The 24,804-nt window shown below is 37.2% G+C and overlaps 1 protein-coding gene across 1 annotated transcript; it reads left to right on the top strand.

Annotated features, from left to right (window-relative positions):
* Positions 1-5,944: 5,944 nt before the first annotated feature.
* On the top strand, positions 5,945-6,748 carry LOC134666253 (uncharacterized). The gene has a single exon (XM_063523405.1). It carries the CDS (start codon positions 5,945-5,947, stop codon positions 6,746-6,748), a length of 804 nt encoding a protein of 267 aa, XP_063379475.1.
* Positions 6,749-24,804: the final 18,056 nt, after the last annotated feature.

The raw sequence follows: 24,804 nt of genomic DNA, 5'->3' as shown, positions 1-24,804 counted from the left end.
TGTAAAATTCATCCTCTAACAGGGTTAAAAAGGGGTCGAAAGTTAGAATCCATTAGAAATGCTTTGAAACTTTTTAGAAAGGCGTAATAGATGATTCCATAAAAAAGTAATTGCAAGGTTTTTGGATATTCTACCCCTAAGAGGGTTAAAAGAGGGATGAAAGTTCATCTTGGGGTGCAAATTTTATTTTAAGCTAGGAACTTGAAACTTTGCAAAAAGGTACCTATTAAATTAAATTACAAGAAAACTCATTTCCGCGTTTTTGAAAATTCATCCCCTAACGTGGTGTAAAAGGAGTTCAAAGTTTGTATGAATATCAAACATTTTTTTTCAAGCTTTCAAGTTAGGAACTTCAAACTTGGTAAAAGGGTATTAACATTATATTAAAAGTTTATATTATAAAGTTTGCATCGATGAAAATTATAGGTACAGTCAACGGTAAAAATATGGGTGTAGACAACTTACTCAAAAATATGTCCCATAGTTCTTATTTCACTGACATAAGAGTTATGTGACATATTTTTGAAATGATTTGTACACCCATATTTTTACCGTTGACTGTACACAAGATGTAAAATGTTCAAGAGTCCACGCGGACGAAGTCGCGGGCAACAGCTAGTACTTTTTATATTTGTTATATAAATAAATAAATCTACGACATGATAATACTGAAAAAAATATCTTTAAAAGTAAAAGATAGTGATCCTCATAATTTCGAAGAACAAGATTCTCAATAGGGTAGGTACATTTGATTGAAATAATTGAATCTGTATGTATGAAGGTTCCTACTATATTCCCCGTTCAATGGAGTATTCTTCTCCGAAATTCTCTTTGAGGAAAGCGAACATTAAAACACTGGCCAAGCCCTTTATTACAGCCTAATGACGACATTTATGGCAATTACGTTATTTTTATAATGTTTTTTTATAGTATTTTCATTGTAACATTGCTAAATTATGTAATTAAATAACATGATAAACTTCAGACTAATTGCGGCCTTTATTTGCGCAGAGCAAAAATTACCTTCTACTTATTTCATAAGGTATCATTAATAAGTAATTGTATAGCTTACTAGGTACTACACGCTCCGCGATTGTTGCGCCATTACGCTATATAATTTCCAATTTTGCAAGAACCCTAAATGGCATACCAATCCCGTGTGGTGACTGTACATAAGTACGTACAGTCAGATTTATGCTCATACCTAACATTTTGGTCAGAGGAGTTGTCAGACTTTGCATCTGCAGTCTGCAGAAATACTTTTTAAAGATGCCTAAAAAACTTTTTAATAGACAAAGTCTTCTATAACTTAAAAGAATTTTATAACTCGATTAACCTAAATGAATAGTAAAATTTAGTGTAAGATAAAATATAAAAATTTAGTTTAAGATAAAATGTAAAAACTTAGTTTAAGATAAAATAAATTGTATGCCCGTAAAGGGCAAAACTGTTGATACTCATCAAACAATGTACTTAGTTATAGTTCTTGTACCTACACAGTTTACACAATAAATATTTCTGATTTCTGATTTCAGACGCGTGTAAGTAGCCTGTATTATCCGTCAAGTGTAGGCAGAGATCTTTCATTGCCTTATGCATTCAGTAGGTTTAATAACGGTTCTGAGGGTTGTTGGGGTCACCTCGGTAATGCAGTGCATCAGGGATGTTTACCCAAGCTCTCGTAGATGGCTTCTAAGTCATAATGTGCAATAGAGTGACCTCCCTGATGCGGCGTATTCAGGACAGCCCCAACAGCCTTTTAGAATAGTGTTAATATTGACAGTTTGGATCATCAAATAGTTATAAAATGGAACGCCATGTACGACGACCTAAGAGGAGCTGTCGGGCTAATTTAGTTAGATAAGTAATAGATTAAATTAATTTTGTTCATACATCAGTACAAATAAAATTACCACTCAGTCTCTGCCGCGTTGCATATAGTAGAAGAGCCGGCCGCAAATTTTCTAACCGACTTGATACCACGATGAAATGCACAATGGTTTCCCATAAAAGTGATGCTAAGTCCGAATTCGATAGTCTGCCACGGCGGAACTTGCCGAAAGTACGAAAAAGAAGGCCACTTCCGGTGCGAAAAAAGGGGGCTGATTTAACCCATCTGATACCGAAATAATAGTTATGGCAGCAGTTAGAAATTTACATGTAGACACATAAAAGCGAAGTCTGCCAGTATTTTTTTTGCCGGAAGTGCTTGGCAGACGCTCTCAAAGGTGGCCAACGGGACCCCTAATTTAACCCATCTGATACCACCATGAAACCAATTCCAGTCGGTAGGTATGAACCCTCATGTCAGGAATATATAAGTCTGCCAAGGCTTTTCCTGCCGAAACACCTTGGCAGACGAGATTATGTAAGCAAGGTCGGCATCGGTTACCCTACACTAACCCATCTGATACCACCATGAAACCAATTCCAGTCGGTAGGTACGAACCCCCATTTTAGGAATATATAAGTCTGCCAAGGTTTTTCCTGCCGAAACACCTTGGCAGACGAGATTATAAGCAAGATGACCATCGGTTACCGTACACTAACCCATCTGATACCGCCATGAAACCAATTCCAGTCGGTAGGTATGAACCCTCATTTCAGGAATATATAAGTCTGCCAAGGCTTTTCCTGCCGTAACACCTTGGCAGACGAAATTATGTAAGCAAGGTCGGCATCGGTTACCCTACACTAACCCATCTGATACCACCATGAAACCAATTCCAGTTGGTAGGTATGGACCCCCCTTTTGGAAATATATAAGTCTGCCAAGGTTTTTCCTGCCGAAACACCTTGACAGACGAGATTATAAGCAAGATGACCATCGGTTACCGTACACTAACCCATCTGATACCACCATGAAACCAATTCTAGTCGGTAGGTATGAACCCTAATTTCAGGAATTTATAAGTCTGCCAAGGCCTCTCCTGCCGAAACACCTTGGCAGACGAGATTATAAACAAGATGACCATCGGTTACCGTACACTAACCCATCTGATACCACCATGAAACCAATTCTAGTCGGTAGGTATGAACCCTAATTTCAGGAATTTATAAGTCTGCCAAGGCCTTTCCTGCCGAAACACCTTGACAGACGAGATTATGTAAGCAGCATCCACATACGAGGGATCCGTATTTTGGGATTATACAGATTACGGACATTATTAATAGCTGTAGGCTTATTTATTACTTTATGCTTATACATATTTGTATATTATTATGTTATTAATAAAATATATTTATAATTTATTAAACCTAAACTTAATACATTGGGAATTCATTACCTGCTTATGGCAGTAGTAGGGATAAGTGGGTGAGTTCTGGCTCACTGGGCCAGGCCAACTGTAGCAAAATGTCATTGTAGCTCGAATCTAACCTAATCTATTTTTATTGCTTTTAGAATATTTCAATTATCTACTTTTGCAAAGTTAAAGGTTGAAATCTCTATTTCGCAAAATGGAATTTTACTGTGACTTTAATGTATGTGCAGTCTACTTAGTAATTGGGTTTTAAGATATAAAAACACACATTTTATTTCCTATCCTAAGTATCCTATCCTAAGTTTATTCAAATAATATTCTGAACATATATAGTAATTAGACTGGTCATATTTTTCATAAAATCGATTTCGACTGGCAAAGCATATTACTTTTTGGCAACCGGGTTTTTTAACCTAATTAGACCCCGCTGAATCCGAATTTGCCGGTTGCTCGATCGAAATCTTGACCGGAAGTGAGATATTTGACATTAAAGGTCCCTTTTTTTAGTTTTTTGTAAATAACTCGTAAACGGTGGCACATAGCAAAAAATGTTCTAGCACATAAGTATTCGGCATAAAATTGCCTACAAGAAAGATTCAGTTCAATTTTTCGCTAGGATCAATATTCAAAGAGATTTTAACGCGGGAAATTTAATTATAATCACTTCTAAGGTCCCGTTTTTTAGATTTTCGTAAATAACTCATAAACGGTGGCCAATATCAAAAAATATTGTTAGACGTTAATAATCTACACAAAATTTTGAACAAAAAAGATTCAATATACTTTTCGCAGAGATCAATATTTAAAAAGATAATAAAGAGGGAAAGTTAATTATAATAAATTCTAAGGTTCCTTGTTTTTATTTTTTCGTTAATAATTTGAAAAGTATGACTCATAGCAAAAAGGCCATATGGGGGGGTGGCGATCTTGTGGCGTAAATCAACATTCAAAACGGTGTCAGTTATAGAGTGTAAGAACGTGCGGCTAACGGCTATAAAAGTAGTACAACTAAACAGGTCGTTTTTAGTGTTCTGTGTTTACGTGCCAACAGACTCATTAGATATCTTAGCGGATTTTGTTGAGTGCTTAAGTGAAATTCGTGCTATTACCGATGAATGTGACGCGGCTGCGGTGTTTATTCTAGGTGATTTTAATGCGCACCCGAGCGCTCGTTTTGGTTCCGAAGTTTTGAATTTTTGTAGTGAACATGATTGGGTCTGTATTGACATAGAATTGCTTGGATTGTCTTCTGACGTGCATACCTACGTAAGTGATACTCATGGCATTGGAAGATGGTTGGATCACTGTGTAGGTTCACAGGCTGCGCGACAGTCTGTAGTCAGTGTAAATGTCCTTTATGACGTACTATGGTCCGACCATTTCCCATTGCAATTACGCTGTAATCTTGATATCTTAAAGCCTAGTGTAATGGTTAGTGACCTCCGTAGTGATACAACATGGGGGGAAAGAAATTCAAATCAAATATCCATTTATAGTGATTATTGTAACATTAAATTAAAAAATATTGATTTTCCATCCGCTTTAACTGAGTGTAGCGATAAATTATGTAACAAAAGTACTTGTAGAAAGATATTGGATGATCTATATGGGTCTATTGTAAATGTTCTAGTCGAAGCGTCGCGTTTGAGTGTTAAACAACATTCTGGGGTTGGAAGAAATCATTTAAAAAAGCGATACGTTACAGGTTGGAACAAACACGTAAGGGAGTCTCACCGAGAGGCTCGGCTTAGCTTTCAATATTGGTTCTCATGTGGTAAGCCTAAATCTGGGCCTATATACCAAAAAATGTGTGAAACTAGAAAAGTGTTTAAAGCTAAACTAAAATGGTGTCAAGACAATAAGGATCAGATAAAAATGGATATGATTGCTTCTCATCATTCAAAAAAGGACTTTTCTAGTTTTTGAAAGGAAAACAACAGGTTGAATACTAGGCCGAGCTTACCGCTTAGCGTTGAGGGTGTTAGCGAGCCGGCCCTGATAGCAGAATTGTTTAAGGATAACTTTAGAGTGCAATCCGTACTGGGGCCAGCTGCGAGCAAACCATACCACTGCCAAACTAGGTTACATGAGCAGCACATTCTTTTCTCGGCTAAGGAAGTCGAAAAGGTCATAAGGAACATGACTCGAGGAAAGTCTCCAGGACATGACTCACTGAGCATTGAACACCTCCAGTGCGCTGGTGTACACTTTCCTAGGGTACTCGCCATGTTCTTTTCTCTATGTATAGGTCACTCATACTTACCTAGTGATTTAATGAAAACGGTGGTAGTGCCGGTTATGAAGAATAAGGGTGGCGATGCCTCTAGCATCGGAAACTATAGGCCTATCTCCTTAGGAACTATTATTGGTAAGGTATTGGACAGTATGCTTGAAAAACAACTGAAGATGCACCTCAAACTGCACGATGCTCAATTTGGTTTTAGGGCAGGCTTATCCACTGAAACTGCAATATTGAGTCTCAAGCATACTGTTCAATACTATAATGAAAGGAGTACGCATGCTTCCTCGACCTGTCCAAGGCTTTCGACCTTGTGTCATATGATAGATTGTGGGCAAAACTGGAGACCGAAACGAGTGTTCCTAGGGAGCTTATTAGTGTGCTTAGGTACTGGTATGAAAACCAGAGCAATTGTGTTAAATGGGCCGGTTCGCTCCCAAAAATGTACAAGCTTGAGTGTGGAGTAAGACAGGGCGGGCTTAGCTCGCCCTGTCTTTTTAACCTGTATGTGAACAGCCTGATGGATGAGCTCAGCAGTGCCATGGTCGGATGCTCAATTGACGGAAAAATGGTCAATAACATCAGCTACGCAGATGACATGGTACTGCTGGCCCCATCTGTCAGCGCCCTCAACCAACTGCTGCGCATTTGTAAGAGGTACGCGGAGGCCCATGGTCTGAGGTACAATGTCACAAAAAGCGAACTGCTCGTGTTCAAGGCGGGTAGCAAAACATACTCAGTTCCACAGGTAAAGCTGAATGGCGTTCCTTTGAAGCAAGTCACGCGTTTTAAATACCTCGGACACTGGGTCTCTGAGTCCATGAGTGATGACCTGGACATAGAACGGGAGCGTAGGGCCCTGGCGGTCAGATGCAATATGGTAGCTCGCAGGTTTGCAAGGTGTTCTAAGAATGTTAAAGTGACGCTCTTTAAAGCATATTGTCAGACCTTTTACACCTGCAGCCTGTGGGTTAACTACACGCAGAAGGCGCTCAGGGCCCTAAGAGCCCAGTACAACAATGGTTTTAGGATGCTGTTGGGGTTGCCGCGATTTTGTAGTGCATCGCAGATGTTTACTGATGCTCACACGGACAGCTTCGCCGCTATTTTGCGCAAAAGAGTGGCATCCTTAGTGAAGAGGTTGAGTGGCAGCCCAAACAGCATACTGAACACCATTGCAGAGAGATGGCAGGGGCGCTTCCAGGAGCACTGGAACCGTTTGCATTGCTCACTAGGTTATGTATAATTGTGTTTTGTCTGTGATAATAGTTATGTGTGTATTAATTAATTGTACTAACGCTAGCTCTAAGTTATTTTATTTTGTTACTAACAACTATGGACATAAATTATTCCGAAATAAATTATTTGAATTTGAATTTGAAAAAAAAAATCTTATACATACATAAATAATAAACGTAAAATTTCCTACAAGAAACATGCAGAACACTTTTCGCTAGGATCAATATTTAAAAAGACAAAGCAGCGGGTAAAAATAGGGACCTGGAAATTGATTATAATTAACTTACCCCCTTTAATACCTCTTTAAATATTGATCGTAGCGAAAAAGTGTACAGAACCTTTTTTGTGGACAATTTTATGTTTAATATTTATGTAGAATATTGTTTTGCAACGGGCCACCGTTTACGAGTTATTTACGAAAAACTAAAAAAAAGTGACCTGTGAACTGATTGTAATTAACTTTCTTCCTTTAATATCGCTTGAAATATTGATCCTAGAGAAAAGTGTTCTAGATGTTTTTTGGAGGAAATTTTATGTAGATAATTTATTCTTAAAAACCTATTTCGCTATGGGACACCGTTTACGAGTTATTTACAAAAAACTAAAAAAGGGACTTTAAAATTGATTATAATTAACTTACCCGCTGCTTTGTCTTTTTAAATATTGATCCTAGCGAAAAGTGTTCTACATGTTTCTTGTAGGAAATTTTACGTTTATTATTTATGTATAAGATTTTTTTTGCTATGAGTCATACTTTTCAAATTATTAACGAAAAAATAAAAACAAGGAACCTTAGAATTTATTATAATTAACCTTCCCTCTTTATTATCTCTTGAAATATTGATCCCTGCAAAAAGTGTATTGAATCTTTTTTGTTCAAAATTTTGTATAGATTATTAACGTCTAACAACATTTTTTGATACTGGCCACCGTTTATGAGTTATTTACGAAAACCTAAAAAACGGGACCTTAGAAGTGATTATAATTAAATTTCCCGCGTTAAAATCTCTTTTAATATTGATCCTAGCGAAAAATTGTACTGAATCTTTCTTGTAGGCAATTTTATGCATATTACTTATGTAATAGAACATTTTTTACTATGCACCACCGTTTAAGAGTTATTTACGAAAAACGAAAAAAACGGACCTTTAATGTCAAATATCTCACTTCCGGTCAAGATTTCGATCGAGCAACCGGCAAATTCGGATTCAGCGGGGTCTAATTAGGTTAAAAAACCCGGTTGCCAAAAAGTAATATGATTTGCCAGTCGCATCAAGAAGGAGAGCTATTTTGAATTTTTTTGTCTAGTCTAAATATCATTACTTATTCTGTGTACAGTGGAGAAAACTAATGAAATCATGCAATTTGATTTTGCTATTTTTAAATAAAGAGTAACTAAACAGTATTTTCCACAGTTGTTGGTAATGATACCATCTCTTACAATTTCTCTTCATGAACATTTTATGATACCTAACCTTCCAGTTTTCGCCCGAATTAATCAAAAAATTCACCAACTCCATTTACACCAACCAAATAGAAAACGGGTCCGTGTCCGAATTCGCGATCTCGAGTCCGGGTCCGCGTCCGGGTCCAGGTTCAGGTAGAAGTCGAATTCAAAATCTTGCTTGTTTTGCCAGTGGGGTAACTTGCTTAACAATCAATTAGAAAAAGACAAGTCGTCGAGGAGTTCCGTTCTGATCACCATCAGCAATACCACTTCATCAAATGCCACTGTTCTTAATGTAAATCCTTGTTTGCCTGATGAAAATACAAGAGTCACTATACAATGCCATTAATATTTGTAGAGTTCCCTCGATTCCTTATGGATCCCATCATCAGAACTTGAGCTTCACGAAAATATGACTTAAAAATCTAACGTGCTTAACATACATAACGAAGAGGACAAATCCCCAAACATGAGCTATGCGTCGTTGAAGAATTCCATTCTGATCATCATCAGCAGTTTCACTTCATCAAATGTCACAATTCTGAATGTAAATGCTTGGTTTGTTTAAAATACACCAGTATCACTATATATGTTAGGGACGTTAGGGTGGTTCAAAAAACATTTTTTTTCCTAAGGGGCACCCCCTTATTTTGTTACACTTATTATGTTGATAAAATACACCAAGTTTCTTAATTTATCTCAACTATACTTCGTTTTTTTTAGCATTAGAAATTAGGTAAACAATCTTGATGTGTCTTTTAATTGAAAAACACATTTTAAAAATAAGTTACGGCAAATATGTAACAATTATTAATTTAGTACGATCATTTATATTCGTCTGCTTTCATAAGTTATAGTTTTTGAATTTTGAAAAGCGTTTTTCAATTAAAAGACATGCTAAGATCGCTTACCTTCTTGCAAGTTCTTTCTAATGCTAAAAAAAACGAACTATACAAGGGGGTGCTTAACCACGTTGAAATTTTGTATGTTGTTTGAAACCCAACAAAAAGAGTATTTATGATTCAGAATTTTATTTAAATATCTGGTTTCACACTATTTGCACATGTGATGTATAAGTTTTGAAGTAGAAAAACATTTTCTTTCAAAATAATATCTTTTAAATCACACTTTCAAATAATGTGAAAACTACTACTTACATAAAAATCAAAAAAATAGTAACTTTTTTTTTTCATATAATTTGAAAAATTTCAAAGTGTTTAGGCACCCCCTTGTAGTTAAGATTGTAAGATTACAAACTTGGCGTATTTTGTCATAATAAGTGTAACAAAATGAGGGGGTGCCGCTTCTTCTAGCTAGAGTTTGAATTTTTCCCATACAAACGTGAACCACCCTTACAAGATTTGAAGAGTGCCCTCGATTCCTCATAAATCTCACCATCAGAACTGGGTTTTGACAAAGACGGAACCAATCTTTATGTATATACTTACAAGTTACAACTCAATTAAAAAATAATTTTCAAAATCGATCCCGAAATGACGGAGATATCAAACATTAAAAAACCGAATTAATACCTCCTTTTTAGGGTTCCGTAGCCAAATGGCAAAAAACGGAACCCTTATAGATTCGTCATGTCTGTCTGTCTGTCCGTCCGTATGTCACAGCCACTTTTTTCCGAAACTATAAGAACTGTTAAGATTTTAAGATTTCAACACAAAAATAGAAAAAAAAAGGTTTACTAACGAATGGGCCAAAATCGTGTCCCAAATCTGTGTAAGAATATGTCCTATAATATTTATTATTATTTATTATTATTTTCTCTTTATTTATTTATCGTCTTAGGTTAGGTATTTTTATAATATGAATATAAAAGTAAAATATAAAAACACTTACAAAACAATAAAAATACATATAAACACATTATAAAAAACCTAACCTAGGGTGCCGCCAGCAGCGGGGCAAGGCCCAAGCTACCGGTGGTCAGGGCTGCAGAGAGAGGAACCGACGTACTATCCGCGCCGTGTCCAAGATCACCGCCTTCTGCATCTGTCCCTTGATCCAACCACCTAGCGAGAGTCTCTCGAGATGTTGGTCGAGACTCTTCGCTATTAAACCGTTCACTGAAACGACTATCGGGACAATGATCGTCGAATCAACATCCCACATGGCGGTTAACTCGTGAGCCAAGTCTAGGTACTTACTGGACTTGTCCTTCTCGGCCTTCACGAGATTCTCATCATGGGGGATGGTGATGTCAACGAGCATGGCCCGACGTTGCGATCGATCTATTATCACAATATCAGGCTTATTGGCTACAATAGTCCTGTCAGTGATGATAGATCGATCCCAATAGAGCGTGGCACGACCATTCTCGAGAACAGGCGCAGGTGAGTACTTGTAGTACGGTACTTCGCAGTCCACAAGGCCATATAGAAGAGCAAGTTGCTGGTGAATAATCCTGGCTACGAGATTATGTCTGTGCAAGTACTCGCCGTTAGCAAGATGAGAACAACCGGAAATGATATGCCTGAGTGACTCTCCGGGACGGCGGCATGCCCGACAAATGTCGACCGTACCGTCCTTCAGGATATATTTCCGATAGTTGTTCGTCATCATCACTTCGTCTGCAATTGCACAGGCAAAACCCTCGGTTTCTCCGAAGAGGTCCCCGAATCGTAACCAGTTCACCGACGCGAGCAGGTCCACATCGGGTCCCGTGAGGGCCTTGTAGAACCGCCCGTGTAGCACCTTACTCTCCCATGCCGCCTTGCGATCCAGCTTGTGGCGAGCTGTTGGGGAGTAACGACCCCACGGACCCGAGTACTCCCGAGAGTCGGTCAGGGTCTCCGTCTCCGGCGTGTCTTCGTCGGTCGGAGTGGACCCCAAGGAGACCCGCAGGACTCTCAGCTCTGGCTTGCCTTAATTGGCCGTCCAGAGAGGAGTCGTTAGAGCTATATGCTCCAGGGGTGGAAGTGAAAGATGCATAAGACGCGAGTTGGCACAGTGGCTGTTAACAGCCACTGGGTAGAAAGCGGCGCACACCTCTCGACACCCCTGAGCCGCTCACACCGATGTTGCTCCTGGTCGTCTTTACGACGGCAGTTTCAGGGGCCCATCTAGTAAGCGGCGAGTCATCGCCTGTCTCGATGACGGTGTTTACATTGTTATGGCAGGTGTCCGGACCTCTTTTACAATAGCCCAGTCTCATTGTCCACCCAAACATCAATCCATAAACCGGTATACTGTTCACTTCTTCTACAATAGTCCCAATGCCTGCTGCGACCGGTTCACGGGTGTCTATTGTTGCGCCTGTGAACGGGTTCCAGCAGGCGTTCTACATGACATTAAAACTCTCCAAAGGGCCTCTACGTGTTGGATCTATATCCCCACGCAAGCCTATCAAAAGACCGGGATTTATAGGCCCGTGAAGTCCAAAAAGGAGAAACAACACATTATTATTATTATTATTAAAGTATCACATCCCAAACTATGTTTCCCAAATTATCATCTCCAAAAAAATTTTTGGCAAAACAACTTATCGCAAATGTTCAGTTAGCAATAGTCTTTTTTGGCAAGTTATTGTTTAGCAAATAATTACTTGGACAAGTTTCATTTTACCAAATATTATTTAGTCAAATGTATCATTAAGCATAACTTACATGTCCCAAAATATTGCATGGCATACAATTTACATACCAATAAAGTGGAGGTTGCAGAATTTTATTTGTCTAGTATTTAACTGATCATTACATATACATAGTAAAATGTAGCGTCAAAAAAAACATTCTTACTGCCAAAAATATGTAGTAAATGATCACTAAAATTAAAACTCCATTTTAATATAAAATGACAACCAAATTTGTTACATCTTGCTATTCTATTAAAGCAAATAACACCAAAGTAATCATTATAATCCAAAAATAGTAAAAAACTACCAATATTTAAACCACATTTTAGTTTAAAATGTCAAGCAAATTTTTTAACATCTCGTTATTCTATTAAATTAATTATTCCACTTCGATGACCTTTTTCTAGTACATAGTATTTCGTTTCTGTAAGGATCGCAGTTCTAACCTAACCTAACCCACTTTTCTAATAGCATTTCGATTCTGTGAGGGTCACAGTTCTAACCTAACCTAACCCACTTTTCTGATAGCGGTTCCGTTTTGTGAGGATCGCAGTTCAAACCTAACCCAACCCACCCAAATTACATAGAATTTAACGTACCTATATTAACATAACAAAAAGTACAAATTTAAATAGAGATCCCTCTTTGTCAAATTTGCGAAGTGACAATTTTGACCAAACATCTTTTTGGAATATAATATTAGACAATAAAAAACGTTTGCTAAATAAGTTTTTGTCCTAATAACATTTGACAAAGTAAAATCATGCCAAATGATAATTTGACCAAATAAATTATATGCGAAGTGTAACTTTGCTAAAGGTTCCTTTGGGAAATGAAACTATTGCGATAAGTTTGTTGGGAAGTGAAATTTGGCGAAATGTATTTGGCCGAAACGAAAGTACACCAAAAAAAAAAACAATAAATTTTGGGGGTCCCCCATACTTGGAACTGAAACTTAAAATGTCTTTTTCATTAAACCCATACGTGTGGGGTATCTATGGATAAGTCTTCAAAAATGATACAATACAATACAATACTCTTTATTGCACGCCTCACATACACTTAGTTTACAATAAATGGACAATAACATAAACAAAGACAATAGAGGTAACAACAGGCGGTCTTATCGCTTATGATATTGAGGTTTCTAATATCATTTATTTCTAAACTGAATAGTTTGCGCGAGAGACACTTCCAAAGTGGTAAAATGTGTGCACCCTCCCCCCCCCCCTTTAACTTCTAAAATAAATTTAACTTCGCACTGAATGATGACATCGTACGGGGCTTAAAGCCCCCGTAACGCAGTGAACGTGTTAAAGTCACATTAAAATTCCATTTTTCGAAATAGAGATTTCAACATTTAACTTTGCAAAAGTAGATAATTGAAATATTCTAAAAGCAATAAAAATAGATTAGGTTAGATTCGAGCTACAATGACATTAGTTTGGGTTCAAGGCAAGGTTGCAGGGCCTCAACAAGGGAAAAAAGGGGGAGGGACTGTTGGCCTGGCTCAGTGAGCCAGAACTCACCCACTTATCCCTACTACTGCCGTAAGCAGGTAATGAATTCCCAATGTATTAAGTTTAGGTTTAATAAATTATAAATATATTTTATTAATAACATAATAATATACAAATATGTATAAGCATAAAGTAATAAATAAGCCTACAGCTATTAATAATGTCCGTAATCTGTATAATCCCAAAATACGGATCCCTCGTATGTGGATGCTGCTTACATAATCTCGTCTGTCAAGGTGTTTCGGCAGGAAAGGCCTTGGCAGACTTATAAATTCCTGAAATTAGGGTTCATACCTACCGACTGGAATTGGTTTCATGGTGGTATCAGATGGGTTAGTGTACGGTAACCGATGGTCATCTTGTTTATAATCTCGTCTGCCAAGGTGTTTCGGCAGGAAAAACCTTGGCAGACTTATATATTCCTAAAATGGGGGTTCGTACCTACCGACTGGAATTGGTTTCATGGTGGTATCAAATGGGTTAGTGTAGGGTAACCGATGCCGACCTTGCTTACATAATCTCGTCTGCCAAGGTGTTTCGGCAGGAAAAGCCTTGGCAGACTTATATATTCCTGACATGAGGGTTCATACCTACCGACTGGAATTGGTTTCATGGTGGTATCAGATGGGTTAAATTAGGGGTCCCGTTGGCCACCTTTGAGAGCGTCTGCCAAGCACTTCCGGCAAAAAAAATACTGGCAGACTTCGCTTTTATGTGTCTACATGTAAATTTCTAACTGCTGCCATAACTATTATTTCGGTATCAGATGGGTTAAATCAGCCCCCTTTTTTCGCACCGGAAGTGGCCTTCTTTTTCGTACTTTCGGCAAGTTCCGCCGTGGCAGACTATCGAATTCGGACTTAGCATCACTTTTATGGGAAACCATTGTGCATTTCATCGTGGTATCAAGTCGGTTAGAAAATTTGCGGCCGGCTCTTCTACTAATAGCTAAATCTATTTTTCAGAAGCTTGTCACTTGACGTGCCAAGTTGACGTGTAATTACTCGTAGTAGCGGAAGCAGTTATAAAGTTGACCCAAAAATTTTTTATTAAGCTATGAGCTTCATCACATATGTTCCTTGAGTAATTCTAAGCATTTCAAGCCTGGGAGGCAATAAGAAATGTGTGTCTACTCGGATTTGTAATGGATTCAAACTTTCAACCCCTTTTTAACCCTGTTAGGGGATGAATTTTACAAAACGCTGAAATTACTTTTCCTGTCTTTTAATAATATCCCCAAATACAAAGATTCAAGTCCCGCGTTCGAAAATTTTTTTGATATCCATACAAACTTTCAACTCCTTTTTCACCACCTTAGGGGATGAATTTTCAAAAACGCTGAAATTAGTTTTCTTGTATTTTAATAATATATCGTTTTACGAAGTTTCAAATTCCTAGCTTAAAATAAAACTTGAACCCCATACAAACTTTCATCCCCTTTTTAACCCCCTTAGGGGTTGAATTTCTCAAAATCGCTTCTTATCTCTTGTACACTTTATAAATGTAATCTAGTGTGCAAATTTCAACTTTCTATCTTTTGTAGTTTCGGCTCCGCGTAGCAAAAATCTCCAACCAAATTTTTCACCTTTTTACGTTTTTCTTGTAAAATTACTATGAAATTGAAAAAACAAATATCAGCAATGAATTCTACGTCTTTGGTTTATACGAAAATGATACCAAACTTGCCCTAGTACCCACCAGGATCAGAGTAGATTTTTTTTAAAGATGACGGATGGCGGCCGTCTTTGTACCCCACCCTCCCCCCCACTTCAGGCTAGAAATGCTTAGAATTACTCAAATATCAGATGTGATGAAGCTCATAGCTTAATAAAAATTTTTTGGGTCATGTATGGCAGCGTTACATAACTGACTCCAGTATAGGTATATCAGACGAAGCTAGGTACTACCTTTTATTAATATTATAAAACAATTGAGCAAGTTGATAGTACTAATTTTCTAGGAATTACTATAGATGGCAACCTAAATTGGAAATTACATATAGAAAAAATAAACAAAAGAATCGCCAGTAACTGTTATGCAATATCTATCCTAACCAACATTACATCAACAGAGGTTGCCAAGCAAGCATATTACGGTAATGTTTACCCATTATTAACCTATGGCATCATATTCTGGGGTAACTCAGTAAATGTCCAATCAACATTTGCTCTCCAAAAAAAGTGTTTGCGAATTATTTTTAAAATGAACACAATGGAATCCCATAGACCTTTCTTTAGAAAATATAGAATATTGACCTTGACATGTATATATATATTGGAAATTTGTTTATTTGTTAAAGAACAAAGTGACATCTTTATTAAAAAATGTAATTCTAAGGGAAATATACGATCTCAATACAGATATGACATATGCACAGTCCGTCCGTCAAGCTATATTCTAAAGAAGAGCACTTATGTTAATGGAATAAAAATTTACAATCACTTGCCTGAGAGTATTAAGTCGTTGGATGGAGTTCAATTTAAACGCAAGTTGAAAGATTGGCTGCTGTATAGATGTTATTATGATTTAAATGAATATTTTTTGTAATTTAGAGTAACTTTATTTAAGTATTTCTTAGACATTGAATTTAGTTATATAAGATTTATTGTACGCCCGAAATGGGCAAAATTGTTGATACCTTTATAATTTATAACATGTTATACTTTTTACACAATTTTGACAATAAAACATTATCTTATCTTATCTTATCTTATCTTATGTATTATCTAACCAACTTGAATTCACAATCAGGCTCGCGTGATACATCACTAGTATTAAAACTCCGTTCTGTTTTGAACTAAACATACCTTTTGTAGTTCAAAAACTTCCAGGATGTTGTATTTGTATATTGTATCGCCGTATCTCGATTCGGTTTGAATCAGCGCATTACGTAATGTGGCGACGTAACGGAGGGGAAAAATCACACATTGTAATCTGGGGCTATCGACAAAACCGTACTCCAACAATATTCAGTTCTTTGTAGACGACATCTGCAAGGAATTACATTCCTTTGTGGGTCCGGGTTTCATATTGTGTCTCAAAATAGATGAGAAAACATCTCTTTAGTAAGCGCTCGGATATCGGCAATTTCTTAGTTCAGCTAGGATTGAAAACATGCTGGGAGGAGGTTTATAGAACTCATATTACATTTTATCCTAAAAAACTGATATTATTATGTATGTAACACATAATTATATTTATACCTTTAATATGAAAGTTCAAAGAAATACTTTGATGTTTTTTTGAAGTGAAAACTTCTTTAGCGGCGCTGAGCACTTTTTGAGGTGGGGAAAAAATGATAAACTCGATTCAGCGTAACGTAACGCTGACGTCATGTGTCACGGACAATGTTATTCACCAACGAACTTTAGTCATAACGTATCATAAACAGGTCAGTTATTTAAAACTGGACTTTTATATTAAGCAATAAAGCTCAATGTTCTAATCTTGAACGGGCTGAAATACGAGGATCTCACAGTTACATTATAACTTTATATCACTTAAATATAATTCAATAAAGCTACATCTTGATGAAATCGCTAATAAAAGTGAAGTCTAGTACTGGTGAATAAAACTCAAAATATCATGACCAAATATATTTAGATGCGAGGTCTGCATCGTTGTTTTTTTAATTGTTTAAAATTCGAATAGAAATTGTAAAGTTACCTAACTTTACAATTTCTATTCGAATTTTACACAATTAACGCTACAAATTTAAGCTCACTGGCCAGCAATTTCGGAACTAAAGTTTTTCAATAGAAAGGAGGATGGGTCAATTATACATAGTGCTGCAGACATTTGGAACTAGTCATTGAGTTTTCACTTCTCTCGGCACTCCTGGAGTGCAACCCGTTTTTTTTTTATTCAAACAAAGATGCTTACTAAGTTGAGGTGGCCAAAATCCAAAATGACATCGACAAAAATATTATAACCTAGCAACCCGCTCCGGCCTCGCACAAGTTAAAAAATTATATACTTAAACCTTCTTCAAGAATCACTCTATCAATCCGTTCAGTAGTTTTTGAGTTTACATAGAAACACACAAGCAAAAAGTTTTTTTCACCACACCAGCTCGGAAAGAATTACTTTGCACTTCAAAAACGAATAGCAAAGTTGCATTTTATCCACATGTGAGGCAAAGTAATCAAATGCAAATTTTGAGTTGTTTTCTTATGTTTGCTGGTAGAATTGACTTTTAAATGATGATTTTGGATGATAAATATTTAATAACATTCATTTAGATTTGATTTGGTTTGATTTTGTTTGATATTTTACATTTAATATTTGCTTCGGGTTGGTGTGGTGAAAAATTTTGTGTTTCACTCGGGGGCAAATTTTGTTTAACCCTCGTGCTTTGAAACCCTCGCAACGCTCAAGATTCCATTTTTCGAACCACTCGCTACGCTCGTGGTTCAATTTTAGAATCTTTCGCTGGCTCGGGTATCAATATTAGCACGAGCGGTTAAACAACAACTTTGCCTCCTTGTAAAACAAATAAATAATAAAGTGTAGTGTGATTCTAAAAATCCTTCACATCGTATTTTGCATTTGCAAGAATTTACTTCGTGGTGTTTTATAATTTTGCAATAGGTATAATATTATTTTATTCTATTATTTCAAACTTAATTCAATTATGTTACACGTTATACATTTTTAGGCATAAACATTCATCAATCAACAAAAGTTTCCCAATTCCATCAACTATTAATGAAAAAATGTTTAGACGTCGAATTTGGTGGGCGGGTAAATAGTTATACTGACTTAGCGCAGCGTGGGAGTAAAAAAATTACTGGACCCACATACCATACCACTTTACATTTGTGCTTACATACCATAATTTTGTTGCTAGGAATTATAATTAGAGCTTACAGACAAAACTTTTATAATTAGTGATTCATTAGATATGAAATAGTAAAGATATGTGACGTTCCACGGTTCCATTGCCCCGGCTGAATATATTGAAGCGGTGTTAATAATAGCGTAAGCGCCAGCCGCCATAAGGTACCTTTTGCCGTGGAACACATATCTTTACTATTTCATATCTAGTGAATCTCTAAATCATTTCCCGAATCGTGCCGACACTTTATTTTATATAACAGTTTTTAGCAACAAACATAGATTATAATTATGTTATTTATGTTCAGGCCAAGTTTCGTATTATTTTAAAATCACAATAACGGTCAAGGTAAATAACAGTAATTAGCTACGAATGTAGAAAATGTGCGTGTCCCCTGATACTACATCGCGATGCGTGTTTCACGACCAGTATCTAAAGACCTTTCATTTTTCACCGCCCTTACATTTTAAAATTGCGTAAAAACGGGATTGTAGAAGAGCATAGCTCAGTAGCGCTGGCGATGTAATAATTATTCATATGTGACGTATGTAACTCAGTCAGAACACGTTGGCATATTATTCTTTGCGCGTGACATAATGGTAGCGACGGTGTAATTGAATAACCGATGTTTGTCACGTCACGGACCAACCATTGGGTGCTAATTTGCTGATCCTGTAATTGGCCCAGGCAAATTGCCGGCAAAGGGCGTCAACTCGGAATGAGAGATAATGAACTAGAACTCGTAAACACTATTATTATAGCCTTCTAAGTGTTGCCCTAAAAACACAGAAAACATCCTGCCGTATTTCGAACTTCAAGATATTCACAAGAGACGACACGTACTAGATCCATTGTAGATACGTTATAATTTAGATATCAACTAGTTCTCTTTTGCAGCGCAATTCGGGCAACCAATGTCACTTTTACGTTATATAGAGTAAGATATCTATTAGATGTGAATTGGATCTCTAAGTCATATCCTGTGGAAATCGTTCAAGAGTATCTCCAGAATCGCGCAAATGTCAAATTTGAGAGGTTAGATCTTAAACATGTCGTTATCGTATCTTGGTGATGTCTAAAAGATATCTAATATATGTCTATTTCAAAATCCGATTCGGGCCCCTAAGTGAAGTATGTAACTCAGTCAGAACACGTTGGCATATTATTCTTCGCGCATAACATAAAGTTAGCGACGGTGTAATTGAATAACCGATGTTTGTCACGTCACGGACCAACTATTGGGTGCTAATTTGCTGATCCTGTAATTGGTCCAGACAAATTAAGCCGAAAGTATCTCGGAAAAAGAGATAATGAACTAGAACTACTACTAAGGGTTGCCTTAAAAATACAGAAAACATCGTGTGTGCGTCGCGAATTTGGAAGTTATACAAGGTTAAATTAAAATCAGTTTATCACGGATACCGAGGTTTATATTCTATGTTTCAAGCGATCAGCCGTTTTTAAGATGGGAGCGATATAACGCGCCGCCGCCACGCAGCAGTCAGCCAAACATACCTACTACGATGCATGCTCATATTGCTCATCTGATAATCTTTGTGAATAATACGTTCTAAGATACAGTTATTAAGTCATTAAAATTACTTTAAATTTATGGGTGTATACAAGTCCAGTACCAGTTTATTATATATTCTCTCATGGTGAAACCCTTAATTTGCATGTGTGTAATTATTACCAGTTTGCTTTGCTGTGCTGAACACATTAAAAATCGATTCACAATGTGTAGTTACTGAAATTAGCAGGACAGCTGATTACAATGAAGAAATGTAGGTTTTATTTTGTTAACTCAAGAATAAGTAGCGTATGCCCAGTTTAGGCTTGTAAGGGCCACTTGCACCATCCCACTAACCTGGGGTTAAGCGGTTAAACCGTTAACGCAGTGTCAAATTGTACTGGTAACCATAGTAACTCTAAGTTTATCCAGTTAACCCGGGTTAGTGGAATGGTGCAAGTGGCGCTAAGGGTACAAAAATCGACACCCTAACTTTACTGTACATCGGTGGACTTTATTACAAAAGTTATAAGGTCCACCGATGTACAATGCTACACCGGAAACACGAAGATCGATGTCTAAAGGGAAGACGTGAATGAGTTCACCAGACTATTTATATAATGTGTATGACCTTTAACTGGATACGATATAGTAAAGATATGTAACGTCCCACGTGTAACAAAAGCACTTTATGGCGTTTGGTGCATAGGCTGTTATTAACGCCGCTCCAATATTATTGCGGGGCTATGCGACGTAAGCGCCAGCCGCCATAAGTCACCTTTTTCCGTGGAACGTCACATATCTTTACTATTTCATATCTAGTCAATCTCTAATTCATTTCCCGAATCACGGCGCCAGCCGCCATAAGGTACCTTTTGCCGTGGAACGTCACATATCTTTACTATTTCATATCTATTGAGTCTCTAATTCATTTCCTGAATCGAGCCGCTATTCAGTCAATAATAACACTAAATTTACGGCTCGATTCCGAAAATGAATTCGATCTCTACTAGACCTCAACAAGTTACGATATGGATAATTTAATAGTACATTATTGTCGAGGCTCGGAAGTAGCTACTTGCAGGCTGAGGATTCGTTTTAAACGGACGACCTTGGGAGTCCGTTTAATTGAATCCGAAGCCAGCAAGTAGCCTTCCAGCCGAGTCATATATAGTGCTTTTCTCAAAAATGGTGCAAGAAACATAAATATCATAGAAACATTTTACAAAAGCAACGTTCTTACGTATATATTTTCACAGAGAAAAGCCCTTGCCGCCTTTTTATTTTTTTAATAAAAAAATAGAAGTGTATTTTTCTGCCGAAAATACGCCAACCTATTTGAGACAACTAAATAGTCGCGGTACTAATCATCTGTTTGGCTGTTTAATGGGCCTGTGCCTTCATTTGATATGGCCATTTGAACTTTTAAAAAGTTTGGAACTCGACAAATAATGGAATTTGTATGCAACATTGCAGTCCCAAAATCGAGACTGCAATGTTTTTAACTTTTTAAATTTTGACTGACCATAAACTCCGCGCTTCGCGACCTATTTTTTAGACGGCATAGTCGACTTTGCCGTCCATTTTTGAGAAAAGATATTTGTAAGATAGATATGTCAAATTTCTCTGATTTAAACTTTCACGATTATTAAACATTATCAAACTGCACAACGGGACTTAATCGCGTATTTAAGTTTAGTGTAGTTTTATTGTGTCGAAACGTCGGAGGTAAATCTTAAAACTTAAATACGCGATTAAGTCCCGTTGTGCAGTTTGATTATGTCAAATTTGACGTTTCCGCGATTCTGGAGGTCCTCTTGAACGATTTCGACAAGTTATGACTTAGATATCCAAGTCACATCTAGTCGATATCTAATGTAAATCTAGTTGATCTCTATATCGTTTCTAGATCTTGTGATTATCTCGTTTCCCGAATACGCGTGTCAGTCATGTTAAAATACACAGCGCAGGGATCTATTACGACTTGCCGGGATAATGAATTACTGATCCAGGTACCTGAACCCAACTGAAATAAACCACACAACGCCCGAAAAGTGATAATGAAAGCTTTCATCAACATATTTCTGGTTTACGTAGACCTTACACACAAAGTTACTTAACGAAAATGTTTCAACTGACGCCCATAATAAAAGCAACTTGCCACGAAATTACAAAATAATTATCCGGCAACGGAGGACCGATAAAGCATCGTTTCAAAATAATTACGGCTATTAGCTACTTCTATAATTTATTTCTTCGTGCTGCGAAAGTACTTACGGAGGTTACAGTTGAAGTGTGTCAGGGTAATAATGGAACAGGCCTCTTTATTAATTTGAATAGAAGAAAATCATCATCATCATCGTCATCATCATAACTGCCCTTTATCGCCTACTGCTGAGCATAGGCCTCTCTTCTCTCTCTTCTAGTACGCCACTTGTCCCTGTCCTAAGCTAATCTCATCCAGAAATAAATCTTGAGTTGTTGATTTGATTAGTATAGTAATCAGGATTTTTTTTTCTCTGATTTCTGAAAAAGAAAGCGTAAAAAAACGGTCATAAAAGAAAAAAAAGGCGATTTAGTTGTTTAGTTAAGATAGTTTTATTTCAAAAGATCAAAAATTATAAAATATGTCGTTTATAATGACACTCCCTAATTTTGTTCTGATAAGGTCGGTGCAAAGATTTCTTAAACGGACTCTACCAATTTTCTTTCTAATAATAATATACGAGTAATAGACCAATCTTACCCTGCTATTTAAATATCGGTATGATATACACTTACCTTGCCGGCGTGAAACCCTACAGAGTGGCGTGAACGAACAACATTATATGAGCGAACCACTTTTGAAATTAAATTACTTCGACTAAAATACGGTTTTGGTGTTTGTATGTAACTTAATATCTCAGGCGATGGGGCGTGAGTGGAGGAATTTTTTGCATTATATTATTGTTAACTAAACCCAAGTTCATACCTCATTTCCACCTACCCTAAAATATGGACAATTATATAGTAAGTACACAGATCAGTTTCTAAAGAGGAAGGTAACATTTTGTTAGAACGGAACAACGCCTTTTAAAACATAATAAATTGAGCTGCGCGTCTCGTTTCTTGTTCGAAGCTTTAGTTAGACCACGAAAAGTCCGCAGCGATATTGATAGCCCACGCAGTGCAAGTGTTATTTATTCGTTATAATTTCATAGAATTTTGCCGTTTAAACACTGGTACTGCGTGGGTTATCAAAATCGCTGCAGACTTTTCTGGATTTAACTCTACTTAAGTATTTATCCATGTAACGGGCAAGACTGAAAAAATCCTCAATTCAAGCCTCATCGCCATCCTTTGGTCCTTAAAAAATCTGTACAAGAAAAAAATACAAAAAGATGATGTCACCTATAGACTGATCTTGTTTGAGATCACTGCCCTATAAAGGGTTGTAGGCGCAAGTAAGATAAACTGTAAGTTAGATACGTGTAAATAAGATCAATTAGTAAAGCTCCAATACGCTGGAGCGTATGCTCAAGCCAGCCGGCTTATATTGTATACTAAGCTTCATCTCAAAAGCTTTAAAGAAAGTCTTTAGACATAAATAAACATCTATCTATCCAAGTCCACTCAAGTGCGCGCTTCACGGTCGAACTATCTCGTAACGGAGAGCCGACAAAAGAGTCGAACAGCTTTGACGATTTGTACGAAATGGTCAGGATAAATTGTACTTTGTACCATCACGAGGATGTGTTCCTGTCAGTTCGCCCACCCGTGCAGTAATACAGATATACTCTGCCGTATTCGAACTTCAAGATATTCAAAAAAGACGACACGTACTAGATCCATTCTAGATACGTTATAGTTTAGATATCAACTAGTTCTCTTTTGCAGCGCAATTCGGGCAACCAATGTCACTTTTACGTTAGATAGAGTAAGATATCTATTAGATTTGAATTGGATCTCTAAGTCATATCCTGTGGAAATCGTTCAAGAGTATCTCCAGAATCGCGCAAATGTCAAATTTGACAGGTTAGATCTTTAACGTATCGTTATCGTATCATGGTAATGTCTAAAATATGTCTAATAGATATCTATTTCAAAATCCGAATCGGGCCCACCGAGTCCATTGAATACATCCAAATAGCTGACCCTCTATGAGAGTAAGTTTTATTTCAGTAAATTCTTTTTTTCATTTCAATCACGAATCTGCTAAAAAAGATCTGGAGAATAAAATCTAAACAAATTACCTAATACTTGAAGCTACTTTTATTGATTAAGTAGGTATTTGTAACTCCGATATGTTCATTTAGGTTATATTTTTTGTTTTTGTATTCCTATTTTTATGTCTGAGTGTCACTGACGTTTTGTTGCATTTTATAATGATTTATTTAGTTATGAATAAGTGATAAAGACTGTTGTAAAAAACGGGATTTACAATCAAGTGACCCAAGAGACCGATTCTTATTTTCACAATTTGTTTAGGTTTTGGTCTTGTTTTGATAAAGCCTTGACGATCGCTCACTCGAATTCGTGCTAGCGAAATGGAATCAGAATCGTGCCATTAGGCACCTCGCTCGCGCGGATTAGCGATGACACGACACGACAAAAGATCAAAATCTTAAAAAAACAACGGGTTGCACTCCGGGAGTGCCGGCAGAAGTGAAAACTCAATAACATTGTAACAGTTTTTCGATCAGGTCACGTGTTCGTCTTACGTTTACGAATCTTACAGTCACGTGACCTGTCGCGAGTTTAACATTTTTTCCCCATCACAAAAAGTGCACAGCGCCGCTAAAGAAGTTCACTTCAAAAACTAGAATCGACCTCCAGAGATACGGATTAACCTTATGAAGACATAAGCTTACGCCCCGCTTTCCTGTCGTCAGCAACGCTTTTGGCCTTGTTCCAGCACAGATAAATGGTGATAATAGTACGAGGCTTACCTAGTGTCAGTCAAATAATGGGCACATAACAGGAAGGTGAGTCTTGCCTCACGCTATGCAGTCCGTCCCATTTTCGAGCCGCTTATGTGAAATACTTGTACTACTACTACTACTACTACTACTACTTGGTTGGCGCGGTGACCCAAAATGAGACTTGGCCTAAACACAAGCGTCGTCGGCGAAAGCTGGCGGGATACCGCTCTGAACCGATCAAAGTGGCGTGCTCTTGTGAAAT

The sequence above is a fragment of the Cydia fagiglandana genome, chromosome 7 (assembly GCF_963556715.1).
Source record: "Cydia fagiglandana chromosome 7, ilCydFagi1.1, whole genome shotgun sequence".
Taxonomy (NCBI): Eukaryota; Metazoa; Arthropoda; class Insecta; order Lepidoptera; family Tortricidae; genus Cydia; species Cydia fagiglandana.
Note: the sequence above shows the minus strand (reverse complement) of the source record. Positions and strands in the feature narration are given on the sequence as shown.